This window comes from Camelina sativa, chromosome 7, assembly GCF_000633955.1.
Source record: "Camelina sativa cultivar DH55 chromosome 7, Cs, whole genome shotgun sequence".
NCBI lineage: Eukaryota > Viridiplantae > Streptophyta > Magnoliopsida > Brassicales > Brassicaceae > Camelina > Camelina sativa.
The window spans coordinates 19,460,778-19,477,641 of record NC_025691.1 but is presented as its reverse complement, the minus strand read 5'-3'; the positions used below and the strand labels follow the sequence as shown (position 1 = coordinate 19,477,641).

General features: G+C 36.7%; 4 protein-coding genes across 5 annotated transcripts in view; 2 read left to right on the top strand and 2 right to left on the bottom strand.

Moving 5' to 3' along the window:
* LOC104701574 (CSC1-like protein At1g69450) overlaps positions 1 to 4,337 on the top strand; it is a 12,918-nt gene extending 8,581 nt beyond the window's left edge. The window contains exons 1-11 of one of the 2 annotated variants that reach the window (XM_010417288.2): positions 864 to 1,042; positions 1,130 to 1,477; positions 1,553 to 1,708; positions 1,812 to 1,875; positions 1,996 to 2,205; positions 2,337 to 2,507; positions 2,615 to 2,913; positions 2,988 to 3,264; positions 3,366 to 3,641; positions 3,732 to 3,965; positions 4,037 to 4,337. In XM_010417288.2, coding sequence (XP_010415590.1) covers positions 1,200 to 1,477; positions 1,553 to 1,708; positions 1,812 to 1,875; positions 1,996 to 2,205; positions 2,337 to 2,507; positions 2,615 to 2,913; positions 2,988 to 3,264; positions 3,366 to 3,641; positions 3,732 to 3,965; positions 4,037 to 4,201 — 2,130 coding nt within the window. In that variant the 5' untranslated portion in view covers positions 864 to 1,042; positions 1,130 to 1,199 and the 3' untranslated portion in view covers positions 4,202 to 4,337. Of the gene's footprint in view, positions 1 to 863; positions 1,043 to 1,129; positions 1,478 to 1,552; positions 1,709 to 1,811; positions 1,876 to 1,995; positions 2,206 to 2,336; positions 2,508 to 2,614; positions 2,914 to 2,987; positions 3,265 to 3,365; positions 3,642 to 3,731; positions 3,966 to 4,036 lie in introns of those variants that run through there. The other variant, XM_019227722.1, reaches the window with a different exon arrangement.
* On the top strand, positions 7,129 to 11,032 carry LOC104701572 (protein argonaute 7-like). Its single transcript, XM_010417287.2, has 3 exons — positions 7,129 to 7,687; positions 8,124 to 9,375; positions 9,453 to 11,032. Exons 1-3 carry the CDS (start codon positions 7,336 to 7,338, stop codon positions 10,852 to 10,854), a joined length of 3,006 nt encoding a protein of 1,001 aa, XP_010415589.1. The 5' UTR covers positions 7,129 to 7,335; the 3' UTR covers positions 10,855 to 11,032.
* Positions 12,101 to 13,468, bottom strand: LOC104704762. The gene has a single exon (XM_010420795.1). The coding sequence runs from the start codon at positions 13,466 to 13,468 to the stop codon at positions 12,101 to 12,103; it is 1,368 nt and encodes a 455-aa protein (XP_010419097.1).
* Positions 15,973 to 16,864, bottom strand: part of LOC104704761 — a 3,280-nt gene continuing 2,388 nt past the window's right edge. The window contains exon 2 of the mRNA XM_010420794.2: positions 15,973 to 16,863. Within this exon, the coding sequence (XP_010419096.1) occupies positions 16,226 to 16,863 (638 nt within the window). The 3' untranslated portion in view covers positions 15,973 to 16,225. The remainder of the gene's footprint in view (position 16,864) is intronic.

Genomic DNA, 16,864 nt, shown 5'->3' with positions numbered 1-16,864 from the left:
TTTTAAAAAAAAAAAAAAAAAAAAAAATCTTGTCGTTGTGGTACAATGTGTTCATTTTTTACATTGTAAAATTAGAAACGATCTTTTATTTATTTAAATATGTTATTAGTATTCCCTACTCTTTGCGATTTATGTTTGGAGCTAGATTCCTAACATTGTTATAATGCATGGTTAGAGGCTTAGAGGCTAGAGCTATGGTTTTTTTATGCTTGATAAGTAGAGTTTCTATTTGGATTTCTATTCTTGACAAGTAAAGAAGATTATTGATGTTTTTGTGTATATTAATATTAGTGAGAAAATTAACTGATGAGGATGAAAGCATAAGATCATGGGAAACCATAGTGTGAATGGTTCATATCTAATATGATTATACAAACATGAAACTGAATAAACTAAAGGTAGTCGAAATTGAAGAATGTGGAAGCCTGGTTCTAGCTTCGCTATCAAATTATATATGGTCATGCACTTGTTTATTTGGTTTTCTTGGTCACCTAGCACTAGTTAAGAGTTCAACACAATATTCGATTGTTGTATGTGGATTGTGGACACTAAAAACATAATAATGAAGTAGTATATAGAACAAATCTAAAAAGATGGGTAAGTTTTGAAACATGCTCATCAATTAATTGATTTGATTCCACTTGATCGACCGGTTTTGCTAAACCGTTGACTTTTACAAGACGTACAAAAACACCCTTGCGGAGTCTTATCGTGGCTTAGGAAAGAACAGAGGGTAATTTGGGTAAAACAATCGATAAACAAAAATGGGAGATGCGAGGGAAGATGATAATACAATATAGAATTTTAACAAACGCGTGATCTTCGTGTTATTGACCGTCCGATTCAAAAAAAAAAAGAAAATTAAATTATAATTTGCTTTCACAATCATTCTTACCTTTGATTAGCTTATGTGGGCAAATATACACGAGAATTGAGATTATTTTGGGGTTTTCTCTGATTTTGTGGTCCGTTTTGCTCCGATCACTGTGTTTGGGGGATTTTTGTTTAGATTTCGCAGTCTCACAACAACGCTCGCTCTCAGGTTTTGATCCTTTCTCCGTCTCGTAAAGATCAGTGCGAATTGAATCTGTGTGTTTGCGCTTTTGATTTGATTTTTTGTTTTATGTAGTTCTTAGAGCTGAGTTTTGTGCCCGGAGGTTTTTGAAGTATATATACTGAAATTGTCCTTTTAAGAGAAGATGCTTTTGTCAGCACTTGTCATGTCTGTTGGGATAAACTCTTGCCTATGTGTATTGTTCTTCATACTCTACTCTGTACTAAGGAAGCAGCCACGCAACTACGAGGTTTTTTTACCTCGTCGTCTCGCAGCTGGGACCTCTAAACGCAGGCGTAACAAAGTGGCGAGGTATATACCTTCTGTTAAATGGATTTGGAAATCATGGAGACCATCGGAGAAAGAACTGATGGAATCCTCTGGCCTTGATGGTGTTGTCTTTATGAGAATGATTACTTTCAGGTAAAACCTTAAGACTTGAATGTATTCTATAGTTTGTACACTTTGCCTTGTTTAATTATTTTTTTGATTGTGCAGTTTGAAAGTGTTCTTGTTTGCTGTGATCATTGGGATATTTGTTCTCTTGCCTGTGAACTGCTTTGGAGATCAACTGATTGTGATTGACTATGCTGACTGGTCTTCTAATTCCTTGGATCTTTTTTCTGTTGCAAACCTCAAAGTCCGCTCACCATGGTAACCCCTCAAACCTCTTATTTTATCGTTATTATAATTCCTTGGATGAAGTAGAGATACTGCAGCTCAGATTCCTTCTGTGGGGTTTTTGGTTTCTTTGTAGGCTATGGGTTCACTTTGGAGCTATATATCTTCTGACTGCATTTGTCTGCTGTCTTCTTTACTTTGTAAGGGATTGTCTTATGGTTACTGAAATGAACACCCAAAAGTTCAAGTTGATAACTTTTTGTTACTAGTCTTGACTCTCACTTAGATATCTCGTCACTAGTATTGGCTTTCTTTGTCAGGAATTCAGATATATTGCCTTGAAAAGGATTGAGTATTTCCATTCATCCAAAGCTCAGCCACATCAGTTCACCATATTAGTTCGTAATATCCCCTCTTCTGATGGAAGCAGTGTGAGCGACACTGTTGACAGGTTCTTTGGAGAAAACCATTCCTCTACGTACCTGTCTCATGTGGTCATCCATCGAACAAGTAAACTTCGGAGTATCGTTGTAAGTCCTGAAACAGCTAAACTGCTTTCCTTTGAACCGTATATCTTTGTGTCTTTGTATATGCATGCTATTGCGACCTATTACTACCTGAGCTCTTGGTTATGGTTCTTGTTCAATTCTGGCTCTTTCAGGATCAGGCTAAAAAGTTATATAAAAAAGTGAAACATAAGAAGCCAGTTACGAAGACACCAATGAGATTCTTCAGTCGCAAGGACACCCCTGAGGACCAGTATGAGAGAGTGTTACAGGAAATGGAACAGAACATACGATTGGGGCAAGCTGAAGTTTCAGCACCTGGAAAAGTATGCCACTTATGGTTTAGCACCTGATTATGTATTCGATTTGAAATCAAGATAATGATGCTTGCAAATATATATAACCTGCGACTGGATACTTCTTTCTGATGTAGGAAGTTCGAGCTGCTTTTGTGTCATTCAAGTCTCGATATGGTGCTGCAACGGCACTCCACATGCCACAATCAATCAACCCCACTTACTGGCTCACAGAACCAGCACCAGAACCTCATGACGTCCACTGGCCTTTCTTCTCTGCATCATTTATGCAGAAATGGCTTGCTAAAATTTTGGTTGTCTTCGCTTGTCTTCTCCTTACCATCTTGTTTCTTGTTCCAGTAGTACTTGTCCAAGGTCTCACAAACCTGCCTGCACTAGAATTTATGTTCCCGTTCTTGACATTGATTCTCTCAATGTAAGTGAAACCTTTTCATTTCTATTACCTTTTGAACAACACTTTGTGCTAAACCTTAGCAATCTATGTTACAGGAAAGTTGTAAGTCAAATAATAACTGGATACCTTCCAAGTCTTATACTTCAGACGTCTCTGAAAGTCGTACCTCCCATCATGGAGTTTCTCTCTTCTATCCAAGGGCACATTTGCCACAGCGATATACAAAAGAGTGCTTGCAACAAGGTGATCTGGTTCACAATATGGAATGTGTTTTTCGCAACTGTTTTCTCTGGATCAGCCTTCTACAAGCTTGCTGTAATCCTCGATCCAAAGGGAATTCCGGTCAAGTTGGCTGTGGCTGTTCCGGCTCAGGTAATAAAACTTCCCCCACCATTTTGATTGGCGCACATAATGGTCACAACTCTTGGTTGATGACTGAACTGGATTAACCGGGGGGTTTATATCATTTGCAGGCATCATTTTTCATCGCCTATGTTGTGACAACAGGGTGGACGGATACTCTGACTGAACTCTTCCGTGTAGTTCCCTTCATGGTCAGTTACATAAAAAGATCATTTGAACCTTCGGATGAAAATGAATTTGTTGTCCCGCCTATGCGGTACCACAGAGACACCCCAAGAGTTCTCTTCTTAGGACTTCTTGGGATTACATACTTCTTCTTAGCTCCATTGATTCTTCCTTTCATCCTTTTCTACTTCTGCCTTGCATACATTGTCTACCGAAACCAGGTATGTCGTATGTATGACACAAATCTTATACTCCTTTTAGATTTCTCCTTCCACTAGAACTAAGCACTCAATTGGGTTTTGGGGATGCAGTTTATGAACGTCTATGCTCCAAAGTTTGATACGGGCGGGATGTTTTGGCCAATGATACACTATACGATGATATTCTCTCTTGTACTCATGCACGCAATTGCAATCGGTCTATTTGCGCTAAAGAAGATGGAACTAGCTACATACTTGCTTGTCCCTCTTCCCGTTTGTACTCTTCTCTTCAACGAGTTCTGTCGTAAACGCTTCATGCCTATTTTCACTGCTTATCCTGCTGAGGTACAAATCCCATACAAACATAGAGAAAAATAAATACAAGTTGTAACTCTGTGTGTTTTGTGGTTCTTTAGGTGTTGACAAAGAGAGATAAGGAAGATCGAAACGATCCAAGAATGCCTGAGTTTTATGATAACTTGGTTAGTGCGTACCAAGATCCTGCTATGCTCCCACTTCGATTATCTGGAAGCAGAAGTGATAGCCTCACTAGTCCTCTTCTCTCTTCTACTGAGGTTTGAAGTTGAACCTCTTCTATTCAAACTTTCTCTGTTCTTTGCCTCTGTACATGCATGTGCATATGTATATACTTCTTCCCTTCTACCTCAAAACATTAGAGATCTACATTGAAACTCAATATCATCATTTATTTGTAAATCTTTGTGTACTACAGAACCAGTCATTACATAGAGTAGTAAATTACATCAGTCCGTTGTTCATTCTTGTGTTCGGCATTGGAAAAAAGGGGTAACCTAAATTTTGAATATTGACTACTAGTAACAGTTACTAAACGTTACAGTTTGTTATCTAAACAGACTAAACCTAGTAGTGACGATATGAAATTAAGCAATAATTATGCTTTCACTTTGAACTAAACCATGTCTCTTATCTTGAAGACATCATTTTGGTTACAAGAGCAGGTTAATACTAAATATTAATCGAGAATATGATAATAATTTGTTTTCTTTGGTAAAAATATACTAGTTGGCTAGTTGCAAAGAGAATTGTGTTTTCATGGAAATAAATAGGTATCCAAAGATAATCAGATGTATGATGTAACACAATCTTTGTTCTTTCTAGGCTCTGGTCTATATCAAGATATTGGTAAATGGAACGACGGGTCATCTGATACTTTAATATATTGGTTAGAGTGATTGGACCTTGATTTTAGTATCAAATATATTCATTTAACCTGTTTTTTTTTGTCGTTAGCGAATGACTTAACATATTCGAATTAGCTGTTTTTATAATCTTATATTATCTATAAATTCATTATGCAAAGCTATAATAAGTTTTTTAAAAGTAATTCATAATTTATCCGTAATCACCCAAACCTTCTATTATTTGTTTTCTATCTGCTATTTGCTTTTGTAATTTACCCATATCCATCTCTGTTTTTTTTTACGGTACGCGTAATTAATTCTAAAAAATATTCCGTATCTAAATGTTACGCGACCTTTAATGATCAGTGCAAACTGAAAAATGGAAAACACATGGGAAAGAAAGATGAAAAAACATTATACAGTAGTAGTTTGTAATGGAGTAATAATATGGTTTAAGGTCCACGCTAATCATATTTCCCCATATACATCACCACATTCCATAAATTTATTCTAACAAATAATAATGACAAAATCAAAAGTTAAAACAGGAACTCAACGGATTAGCGGTTTTCATTAATTACCACAGAAAGGCAAAAACAATTATATAATGATTAATTAGTGCTAAGCTATTTGGATTAAAAAGTTGAGAGCAAATTTAGCCCAAAACAATGGGGGAAGATCCTCAACCAACATTCATTCTGCGTCAATTCTAGCTAGCGACTTAAGCCACCACCCATCAGCCAACACCTCTTTATGCCGTGTATTATCCCAGACACCCTTAGATGCCCACTATCAACAACTGCCACCAGCTTTGAAGCTAAGGTCTGATCTACCCATGCCTGTGTTAAGCCGACTACAAAACTTGTGTGGAATACTTAATCTCCATGGTCAAGGCCCTTTTGTGAGAGAGTATCCACCTCTTTTGTTACGCCATTACACATTGTCCTTGAGAACCCTTTTGCTAGCTTCAATGTTTTCTCCTAGGGCGCCCAAGTTATTGAAGTACCATGGCTTGTTAATCCGGAATTCAAATTGTCGAAGGTGTGAGTATGGTCCTAGAGTTTTCTTAACCATCAATTCCCCCTCGACATGTCTAGCTTGCTACTTCAACCATCATCTGTTCATCATGAACACCTTATCAACGTCATTTTGTCCTTGCTTGACAATGACCATCTTGTCTTCCACTGAACTACTCGTGGAAGATCTTTCGACAACCCTCGATTTCACAGGTGGCAATCCGCTTCTCAGCAATTGCTTCAAAGCCTCTTGGATTCCTTGTCGATCTTGTTTCTCTTATTTGTTTGGCATTGGGGAATGCTTTTCTATGTTATGCTTTCAAACTTCGGATCTTTGAATCCTTTTCTATGTACTTGGATTTATAAATGANATCGATGTTGATATGATAAAATCATCAAACCATTGTTCATGGCCTATATCTTTCACAAGAATTACAATTATTCAATGAAGATAAAATAATGTATAGTGGGACCTTATATTTGTGGGTTTTGGTCACCATCAAAAAATGAAAAGAAGCCAAAAAGGCTCTTGATTGAATTATTTTGCTTTCATGGTATACTATTGAATTAGCTTGCCAAAATAAACTATCAATAGTAGTAAGGATCATTATTCATTAATCTAACTTTAATAATGTTGTTTTTTGTCAACAGCTTATAAATTTAAATTAAAAAGATTTGGTCAACCAAACCGGAGGAATATTGTTTACATACAAAATAACATAACAAGATGTTGCTAGTAAAACACAACAAGATGCTAGTAAAACACGAATATTAACTTTAACAATGTTCTAATTAAATTTGTCTTAGTAGCTTTTCTTGAAACAAAATATCCGGAAAAGTATATATGATATTTGTATGAAAGAGTCCAAAGTGTCTAGTATTATTATTAATGAATTACGAAGAAATAGTAACAAGAATAAATAAGTTGAAGAGAATGGTCCCATATTTCGATCTAATGAATGTATTGGTCCATTCCATTCTATATATAAAAATAAAACATGTGTACAACTTGAGGTTTACGAAACCATATAATAATCATTTACGCCGTTGAAAAAAATCATATATGAATGTCTAAATATCATCGGTAAGACTCATACCAAACCAACAACATTGTTAATCACTACATTGCGTTTATATATAATCAAGAAGTACTATAGTTTTAATCAAGAACGATATCAAATTTGTTATAAATATGTCTTAAAGAGTTAAAGTAACACTAGAGATCTTTAAAAAAAAATTTAATTACCAACAATTAGAGCGTACGTATTTATGACAACATAAGTATTAAATAACATCATTTTATTATTTTGGTTGGGGCAGAAAAAAAAACAGAGGGGACTTTGACCTTTCCCTGAGGCCTGACCAACAACCCAGACAATACCTTTCTGCCTTATTTTATCTTCTCTCTCTCTCTCTCTCTCTCTCTCTCTCTCATAAACCCACACTCACTCACTCACACCTTCTCTATCTCTCTCTCTTCTGTTTTGCCAAAGCCAAAGGTCTCTCTCTCTTTCACAGCTTTTTTTCTCCTCAGCCATGGAAGATAAAACTAAAACTCAAAGTCATCATCATCATCATCATCATCATAACAGTACAAAACATATCTCCAATTCCAAATCAAGAACACCTCTTGTCCACAAGCCTTATCACCATGTTCAAACAAATCCTCCTCCTTTTCTCTTGCACCCTTCTTCTCACCAAAACCTCAGTCTTCAGTCTAGCTACTACTACTATTACTACTGCTACTTCTACTCTCAATTTCACAACTCTCTTCCTCCTCCTCCTCTTCTTCCTCCTCCTCCTCTTCCTCTTCCTCCTCTACTTCCTCTTCCTCCTCCTTCACCTCACTCAATGACCCGTTTCCACAAATCTCTCCCTGTTTCTCAAGGTAACTAAACTGTCTTTTTCTTGTTCTTGGTTTCTTCTTACTTTCTTGTTTGCATGTATTGGTTCTTTTGTCTTAAAGGTTTAGGATCCTCACCTATGTCTTTATTTTTTATTGGACGAGGTTTTCAAGGCTATCTCTTTCCTTCTCTTGTTGTTTTGGTGTGATTTCCTACACAGACTCTAGTAGTAGTATTTTGTGTAAATGTCTAAATGGTCCTCCCTACTCAATCCCTCTGTGTACTTACAATATTTACTTTTCTTTAAATGTTCTCTCTTTCTTTAATGTGTTTAGTGTCTGAAAACAAACTCTCTGTCTGCTTTTATACTTTCTCTATTGCTACTGATTCATTTGCATCTTTTTCGTGTTTCAATCAAAATACAATTAAAGTCTAATTTGACTTTGACTCACCCATTTTTTGCTTCTTCTGTATCAACAGTTGTGGAGAGGAAGCAGCAACAACAACATCAGAAGAAGAAGATACAAGTTTCTGAACATAAAGCCAACAACAAAGTGAGTGGGTCCTTAGCAACAGAAGCAGAAGCAGCACTAGTGGTTGCTAGAAGACCAGACTTTGGTGGTCAAGAAGGTTCTGTCATTTATCTCCTCGCCAACCATTTTCTTGTCAAGTTCGATCCTTTACAGAGGATTTACCATTACAACGTTGAGATTTCGCCACAACCTTCAAAGGAGATAGCTCGGATGATTAAACAGAAGCTTGTGGAGACAGAACAGAACAGTTTCTCTGGTGTTGTTCCAGTTTTTGACGGTAGGAAAAACATTTACAGCCCTGTTGAGTTTCAGGACGATAGGCTTGAGTTCTTTGTTAATCTCCCTGTACCATCTTGCAAAGCTGTGATGAGTTCCGGTGACTTGCGTGAGAAGCAACCTCCGAAGAAGATTGATAAAGTGTTTAGGGTTAATATGAGGCTTGTGTCCAAGTTTGATGGGAAGAAGGAACAGAGAAAGGAAGGAGAAGATTGGGCTCCTCTGCCTCCAGAATACATTCATGCTCTTGATGTGATCTTGAGGGAGAATCCAATGGAGAAGTGTACAGCTATTGGAAAATCGTTTTACTCAAGTTCTATGGGTGGTTCCAAAGAGATTGGTGGAGGAGCTGTTGGACTCAGAGGGTTCTTCCAGAGTCTTAGACAGACTCAGCAAGGTTTAGCCCTTAACATTGATCTCTCAATCACAGCTTTCCATGAAAGCATTGGAGTAATAGCTTACTTGCAGAAGCGGCTCGAGTTTCTCAAGGACCTTCCTAGGAACAAAGGTAGAGAATTGAGTCTGGAGGAAAAGAGAGAAGTGGAGAAAGCACTTAAGAACATAAGAGTCTTTGTTTGCCATAGAGAAACAGTTCAAAGGTATCGTGTTTACGGGTTAACAGAGGAGACTACAGAGAAGTTATGGTTTCCGGATAGAGATGGGAAGCAATTAAGGCTTATGAGCTACTTTAAAGATCATTATGGTTACGAGATTCAGTATAAGAACTTGCCGTGTCTGCAGATCAGTAGGGCGAGACCTTGTTACCTTCCTATGGAACTATGTATGATCTGTGAAGGTCAAAAGTTTCTTGGGAAGCTTTCAGATGATCAAGCTGCAAAGATTATGAAAATGGGTTGCCAAAAACCAAATGAAAGGAAAGCTATTATTGATAAGGTTATGGCAGGATCGGTTGGTCCATCAAGGTACTTTAAGTTAATCCTAGTTTCTGTATTCGAGTACTAAAAACATCGGTTAATCTTTTGTTTCTTCGGTTTGACAGCGAAAACCAAACAAGAGAGTTCAACCTCGAGGTTTCGAAAGAAATGACATTGCTCAAAGGAAGAATACTTCAGCCTCCAAAGCTTAAACTTGACCGGCCAAAGAACCTTAAAGAAAGTAAAGTTTTCAAAGGAACTCGAATCGAGAGATGGGCTTTGATGAGTATTGGAGGAAGCTGGGATCAGAAATCTACTATCCCCAAGTTCATAAATGAGCTCACTCAAAAGTGTGAGCATTTGGGAGTCTTCCTAAGCAAGAACACAATAAGAAGCACCTTCTTTGAACCATCACACATTCTCAACAACATTACACTTCTCGAGTCGAAACTGAAGGAGATTCAAAGAGCGGCGTCTAACAATCTCCAGTTGATTATCTGTGTAATGGAGAAAAAACATAAAGGGTATGGAGATCTAAAAAGGATAGCAGAGACAAGAATTGGCGTTGTGACACAATGCTGCTTATACCCTAACATCACTAAGCTCAGTTCTCAGTTTGTTTCAAACTTAGCTCTTAAGATTAATGCCAAAATAGGTGGATCCATGACCGAGCTCTACAACTCGATACCTTCTCACATACCAAGACTCCTTAGACCTGATGAGCCTGTGATCTTCATGGGAGCTGATGTAACGCATCCTCATCCGTTTGATGATTGTAGCCCTTCAGTAGCGGCTGTGGTTGGGAGCATAAACTGGCCAGAAGCTAACAGATACGTCTCAAGAATGAGATCTCAGACTCATAGGCAAGAGATCATTCAAGATCTTGACTTGATGGTCAAGGAACTTCTTGACGATTTCTACAAAGCCGTTAACAAGCTTCCGAATCGGATCATATTCTTCAGAGACGGTGTGAGCGAGACACAGTTCAAGAAAATCCTCCAAGACGAGCTTCAATCAATCAAAGCCGCTTGTTCCAAGTTCCAAGATTACAATCCGAGCATCACATTCGCAGTGGTCCAGAAAAGACACCACACGAGGCTGTTCCGATGCGAGCCAGACCATGAGAACATCCCTCAAGGCACAGTGGTTGATACAGTGATAACTCATCCGAAAGAGTTTGATTTCTATCTCTGTAGCCATTTGGGAGTGAAGGGAACGAGCAGACCAACGCATTACCACATCCTATGGGACGAGAACGAGTTCACTTCAGATGAGTTGCAGAGACTTGTGTATAACTTGTGTTACACTTTCGTGAGATGCACGAAACCTATTTCGATTGTACCACCGGCTTATTATGCTCACCTAGCAGCGTACAGAGGAAGACTTTACATTGAGAGATCATCTGAATCTAATGGAGGAGGATCCATGAATCATCATCCTTCCTCTGTGTCTCGAGTTGGTCCGCCAAAGACTATTCCTCTCCCTAAATTAAGTGATAATGTCAAGAATCTCATGTTTTATTGCTGATTCTTTAATCTCATCTTATCNTTTTTTTTTTTTTTTTTGGTTAATTATTCCGTTATTTTTTATGTTTTTACCATCTTTTACTGTTTTGTGTCAATAGGAACATACATAAAATTATGTTCACTTACGTGTAGTACGTATAGTGTTCCATTCCAAATTCATCATCACATGTATTCATATTGGTGATGTGTTATCATAACACTAACAAGCCAAGCGACCGCCAATTATTGAACATGGAAAGTCCAAAACATTTTTTTCTAAATTGTAAAGTTCCTTTTGTTTGCTTTGCTTTTTTCTCTGAGTGCGTGAACTTGATCATATCTGTTTCTTTCTTCGATTACAACCACAAAAACATGATGAATATTCAGTTTTTTGTTTTATTTGCTTGTAACATTTCAATGATATGCCAACTATAGTAATTCAATCACATTTGAATATATCACATCAAGGCAAAAACTTTCAACAAAACACTCGAAAACTAAAGAGTTGATAACTTGTTGTGGGGACTCCAAAAGTATTCCAAATGTTGTTAAATTCAAATTGTCATGATTTAAGAAAAATATTGACAATATCAGTGTGAACTGAAGAGATTGAATGCTCTAGCTGGAAATAAATAGTAATAAAAAAAGATTTGGGAGTTTGGAAATGTGCAAGTCCCAAAACAAGAGAAAGGACAAAAGAGAGGAAAGGGAAAAAGAAATGAATAGTTTGCAAGTTGGAAGAAAGTGTAGTTAATGAATGTGCAGAGTGTTGCAGCACATTACAAATTTACATATGTATTTATTTATTTATTTCCATTTATTTTATTTTTCATTAATTTTTTTGGATTATGGGCTAGCTTTTACAGCAACAAATAAATAAAATAGTAATTATTTTTTCTAAATAATAACGACGACACAGAGGACAAAAGACAGAATGAATGATTTTAATAACAATGGAAAGAAAGAAAAAAAGAAAGAGAAGAGTACAAAAAGAGTATGTGTTTTTGTGAGTTGTCACAAAATATGAAAAGGTGAAAAAGAATTTATGAAAATGTGTAATCTTTTGGTTTTCTTTTCATCTTTTCCAGTTCTCGGGAACCCAAATTCTCCAGAGAAGTGAGAGAACAACTTGTACCATACTGTCTCAATTCTCTTTCTACTACAACCAAAAAAAAAACATTATTATTGGCATTTATCTATATATTGCAACTTATATAATCTACAAAAACTAAAATACTTGTAAATCTTAGCATTGAGTGTTACTTGCTCTATTTCCCATGCTTAAAATCGAATAGGTTAGCCTCCTGAGCCAACCACTCCGGAATCTGCGAGCTTACATGGGAAAAAAAGTTACCACGTACTCGAGCGCTCTTGGCGAGACAATCGGCACAGACATTGTTTGTTCTAGCAATAAATGAAATCGAAAAAACAGAGAAATTCTCTCTCAACCTAGTGAAGTTTTCCAACTCCGTAATAAACACTGGCCAGTCTTCCATCTCAGCAAGTATCTTAGGAATGCTTGAGCAATCTGTTTCGAACCTCACTTTATTATAACCGCTTAAAAGCATCATTTCCATCGCCCAAAGCAGACCTTCTAGCTCTGCGTGAAGAGGGGTAAGTTGTCGTGTGAGTCCCTTGGTGCCGTATACCGTTTGCGAAGCTCCCTGCAACTCAAAACCCAGCCCCGCTGTACCATCAGTATACTTCCAGGAAGCATCAAAGCGGCACACGGGAACACCTCCTTGTGTATGCGTCACTAAAGACTCCTCTGACTCATCCTTCTCTATCTCCTCTCGTCCCATTTCCTGAGCTACTTTCCAGTTTACTATCTCAGAGTATGCAATGTCTCTCGTGTCCGGCGGTAACGTATCCTTATTATTAAAGACCTTGTTATTCTTGGCCTTCCAGATGTACCATAACATCCATGGAAACGAGTCCAAAAGGGAGGATTTAATGCTTTGATCCTTTGCGCCCCAGAAGAGGAAATCTAGGTTTGAGTACAAAGAGGAACACGGGAAAGCCCCCGGAGAAGTCGGGATGTGCGATAGTGCCCATACCTGAAGGGCCGGTGGACATTCAAACAGAACGTAGTTTATTGACTCTTCATCAGCACCGCATCTCGGGCAAGTTCTATCTGTTCCACAATGACGATCAACTAACCAGCTGCAAGCAGCAATACAACCAGAGATCGCCTGCCATATGAAATGTTTGATCTTCCTCGGCGCTTTAAGCTTCCACACCCGACCCTTTAACCTTGTTAGACTTGGCTCCACTACCTCCTGACTCCGTGATGACTCTTCTGTAGCAACTAAGTACCCCGATTTCATAGTATATTGGTCTGATCTCGTGTGTACCCAGACATAGTCATCCAACATGAATGTCCTATTTGGCTTTAAACCTAAAATCAGAGTGATATCTTGGGGGTCCACTAATTCATGCAGCCTGTCTTGTTTCCACTCTTTCGTCTCGAAATCAATAAGGTGATTTACGTAAAGATTTGGATCTTTGGATCTGCCATTATCCTTCGTCGGCCTAGCTGGTATAGTGGGGATCCAGTTATCTTCCCAGACCCTTGTGCTAAAACCTGAGCGGATATTTTTCCGGATACCTTTTTGGAGCAGAGATTTCGTCGCCATGATGCTACGCCACCCAAAGGATGGGGAGTTTGCCTTCATTACCTCCATCAGGTTCGAGTATCGAAAATAGTGACTTTTGAGGACTTTACAAAGAAGTGAGTTCAGAAAACGTTGCAGGCGCCACAATTGTTTTGCTAGTAATACCAGATTGAATTCTTTGACGTCTCTGAATCTTAAACAGCCTTTATCCACATGAACGCATATTTTGTTCCAAGCAATCCAGTGCAGGCCTCTATTGTTAGTCTTGGTAAATTATTACGTTACATTCAATATTATTTACCAAAGTTTTATAGTTATACAAAAATTATAAGACATCTCTTCGAATGAAATGTCTATGTGTTGTCAAATTTGCGTCTTCGTCTGTGCAGGTTAGTTTTGACAAACGTACGTCTCTCTGTGTTGACCACTTTGGATGCATTGCAACAGTTGAGAACAAAAGGCTATAGCAGTATTATACGGTAGCTTTTAGCGTCCATCACTCCAACGTACTACCTAGTAGTACCTATAAATTTTCTCACTTTGTAGGGTGTTTTTTTCTTTTTGAGAGATTGGGATATAATGGAAGACTATAAACCATAAATTAAGGAAAAATTATTACCATCTATTTGAAAAGTATTACCACTTGAATTTCTTATATTGTAGATGACCAAAAAAAAGGCTCAATTATTGTGAATACAAATAAATACGTAGAAAAAGATTGGAGTCACACCCACATATATGAAGGATTGATAGTTTTTGTGGTAGAGAAACAGAATCATTGCATGTCGTCTGTAAAAATATCCCATCAAACTAGATGATCCTATCGCATCATAGTCTATGAATGATCCACAATAGTTCACATTTGACATCACTGTTTCCAGAACTTTAGTACCAGTTTTATATTATTAAATCCAGCTTTGTGTCCCAACCAACTTGGTTAATGTTTGCAATATTCATTCAGCCTTTTTATGAAAATCAATCCGGTCAGTTGAACCCAACGAACGTTCAAAAAGGCCTAGGAGTGTTAGCCCGATGGCCCAATGGGCTGCAGCGTACAGATTATACATTTTCTATCATATATGTTAGTAATTTATTCAATCTTAGTTATATGTATATATGTTAATAGTACTAGGATGTAGTCTAAACATTATGAAACTGATAAATTGTATTCATGTTAGATGAACTTCCAAATTGTGAAACTAGAACGAATTGGCTGAACAAAAGAGATTTGGAAAATAGCATATGAGAATGTAGTTTTATAAACTTGTCTTTCTTTAAAGCTTTAACACATAGTACCTATATATGTTGTGCTTCTTTTTTTTTGGTAGACATTTCCAATTTAAGTTTATTATATTTGAAGAAATTACATGAATAAATGTTGAGGTAATGATTACTTTGGACTGTACTAGTTATGTTCGTGTCCAAATTGATACGGAGAAAGAAGATCAAACTGATTTTGCATGTTGACATGCTACAACTTCTCCACATACAAATAAATTTTATAAAAAGCAATATTGGATATGGTTATGATATCCTATTGAAAATATTTTGGACACCTCTTATTCACTTTTGAGAATATGCACCAATTTAAAAAAGAGGCAACAAATATGCTCATCATCCCCTAAAATAAAATCAATATGAAAATATACAATATACTAGAGATTTGAATTAATTTATAAGAAAGACACAGACACTAGTAGTTTCCGTTTTATAGATGAGATAAACGTGATATAAAAAAGTAGATCACAACTACGACCTCGTCGTCGCACACTCTGTCTATTTCTCTGGTTCTACGTTTTCAAAAAATAATATATTTGGTAAAATTTTTGTTTTATAATTGTTATGTTTTAGATTTTCAATACATATGCTTTAGAATAATATCAATTTTATCTCTATTGTTTTAATGTATTGATCAATTAAAAATTAGAAAATATATTAAAGAAAGATAAAATAAAAAATTTAGTTGTTTTTTTAAATCTGCTTGAAAAAGCTTTAAACAACAACTAATTTAAAACAGTGGGAGTATAAATTTATTGAGAAAAATTTCTTAATATGGTAATTTTTGCAAAATTTAAATATTTAAAATAAATACAATTGTTATAATCAATATTTTTTATAAACATTTACAAAGAAACAATAATTATCATGTTTTAATATGAACACCAAAACTTTTGGATATAAATGAAATCTTTTTATGGTCGGAATCATAATTCACTACATATAATATATATATATATATATATATTGATAATTTTATATATGAACATCAAAACATGTATTATATAGGATTTTCAAAAAGGTTAGAACTTAGAAGTCATGTACGCGTAACTCTGAAAATAAACAGAAGCAGATGAAATCACAATCCTTAACAGTGATTAAAAGCCAAACACATGAGAACTATTCCATAAACTAAGTCCACTTAACAGTGATTAACCATAACTCTCATTTCCAAAGAATAAAGATTGTTCAACTTGCAGAGAGATAGAGAGAGAGATGAACATTTTATATTGATTATTGACAAAATAAGACCAAAATACGAATGACATGTGCCGTCTACAATATGTGAGTCCCATAATGTGACAATCTCAAAATGTAAAGAGCAACCTAAATTAAAGAAAGCCCAGCAAAAAAAAACAAAGAATGCTCAACTAAAAAATCTCCTTTCATATACATGGCCTCTTAAATTTACTTGTGATCCAATTCAACTAACTCTTTTGAAACCCTTCCTTTGCATTGTCTTTAGATCCTCAATGTTGTGAAACTTGAAAAACAAAAATCTTAAAGAAGAGATAAATCTTGGGACACGATTTCTCCAGAAGCTTCCAAAGCTTCAACAGCTTCCATACTATAAGACCGGCAACTAAAATAGAACACAGCACTCATCATTGTATCAATAAGCACCACAAAGGAATACATCACCACAAGAAGTGGACCTTCCCATAACCTCGAAGACCCATCTCCATAACTCAAACTCTTCACTCTATGCTCAAACAACCCTTCCACAAACGTCAATCCTATTGTCGATCCTAGAAATATCAACAAACCAACCTGAGTCTGTCCTTTAATCAGATCACTCGCTCTCAGCAACGCTTCTGGCCCGGAAACATCTTCAAGAATCGAGATCACGATCGTAGTGTTGCAGATAATGATAACATTAGCAAACACTACTGAGAACACCAAACCAACTAAGATAGCTCCGTAAGCACTGAAATCAGGAGAGAATCCAAGAACATAAAACGAGCTACACACCGCGACAAGAAACACACAGAAGGAAGTGAGACAAACAACAATCACAGTACAAATCCACAAGTAAGTGATCACAAGACGTTTCCATAGTCTCTGCATTATCACCACAAACTTGGACATGACAACTTTTTTCCTAGAGTAAGTGCAATCCACAGAGTAAACCACAGCAGC

Bases quoted from the DNA above. Each gene is read 5' to 3' on its own strand.
- LOC104701572 (XM_010417287.2), top strand. From the start codon at position 7,336: ATGGAAGATAAAACTAAAACTCAAAGTCATCATCATCATCATCATCAT. The intron at 7,688-8,123 runs GTAACTAAACTG...CTGTATCAACAG, and splicing joins ATCTCTCCCTGTTTCTCAAG to TTGTGGAGAGGAAGCAGCAA. The intron at 9,376-9,452 runs GTACTTTAAGTT...TCGGTTTGACAG, and splicing joins GGATCGGTTGGTCCATCAAG to CGAAAACCAAACAAGAGAGT.
- LOC104704762 (XM_010420795.1), bottom strand. From the start codon at position 13,468: ATGGCGACGAAATCTCTGCTCCAAAAAGGTATCCGGAAAAATATCCGC.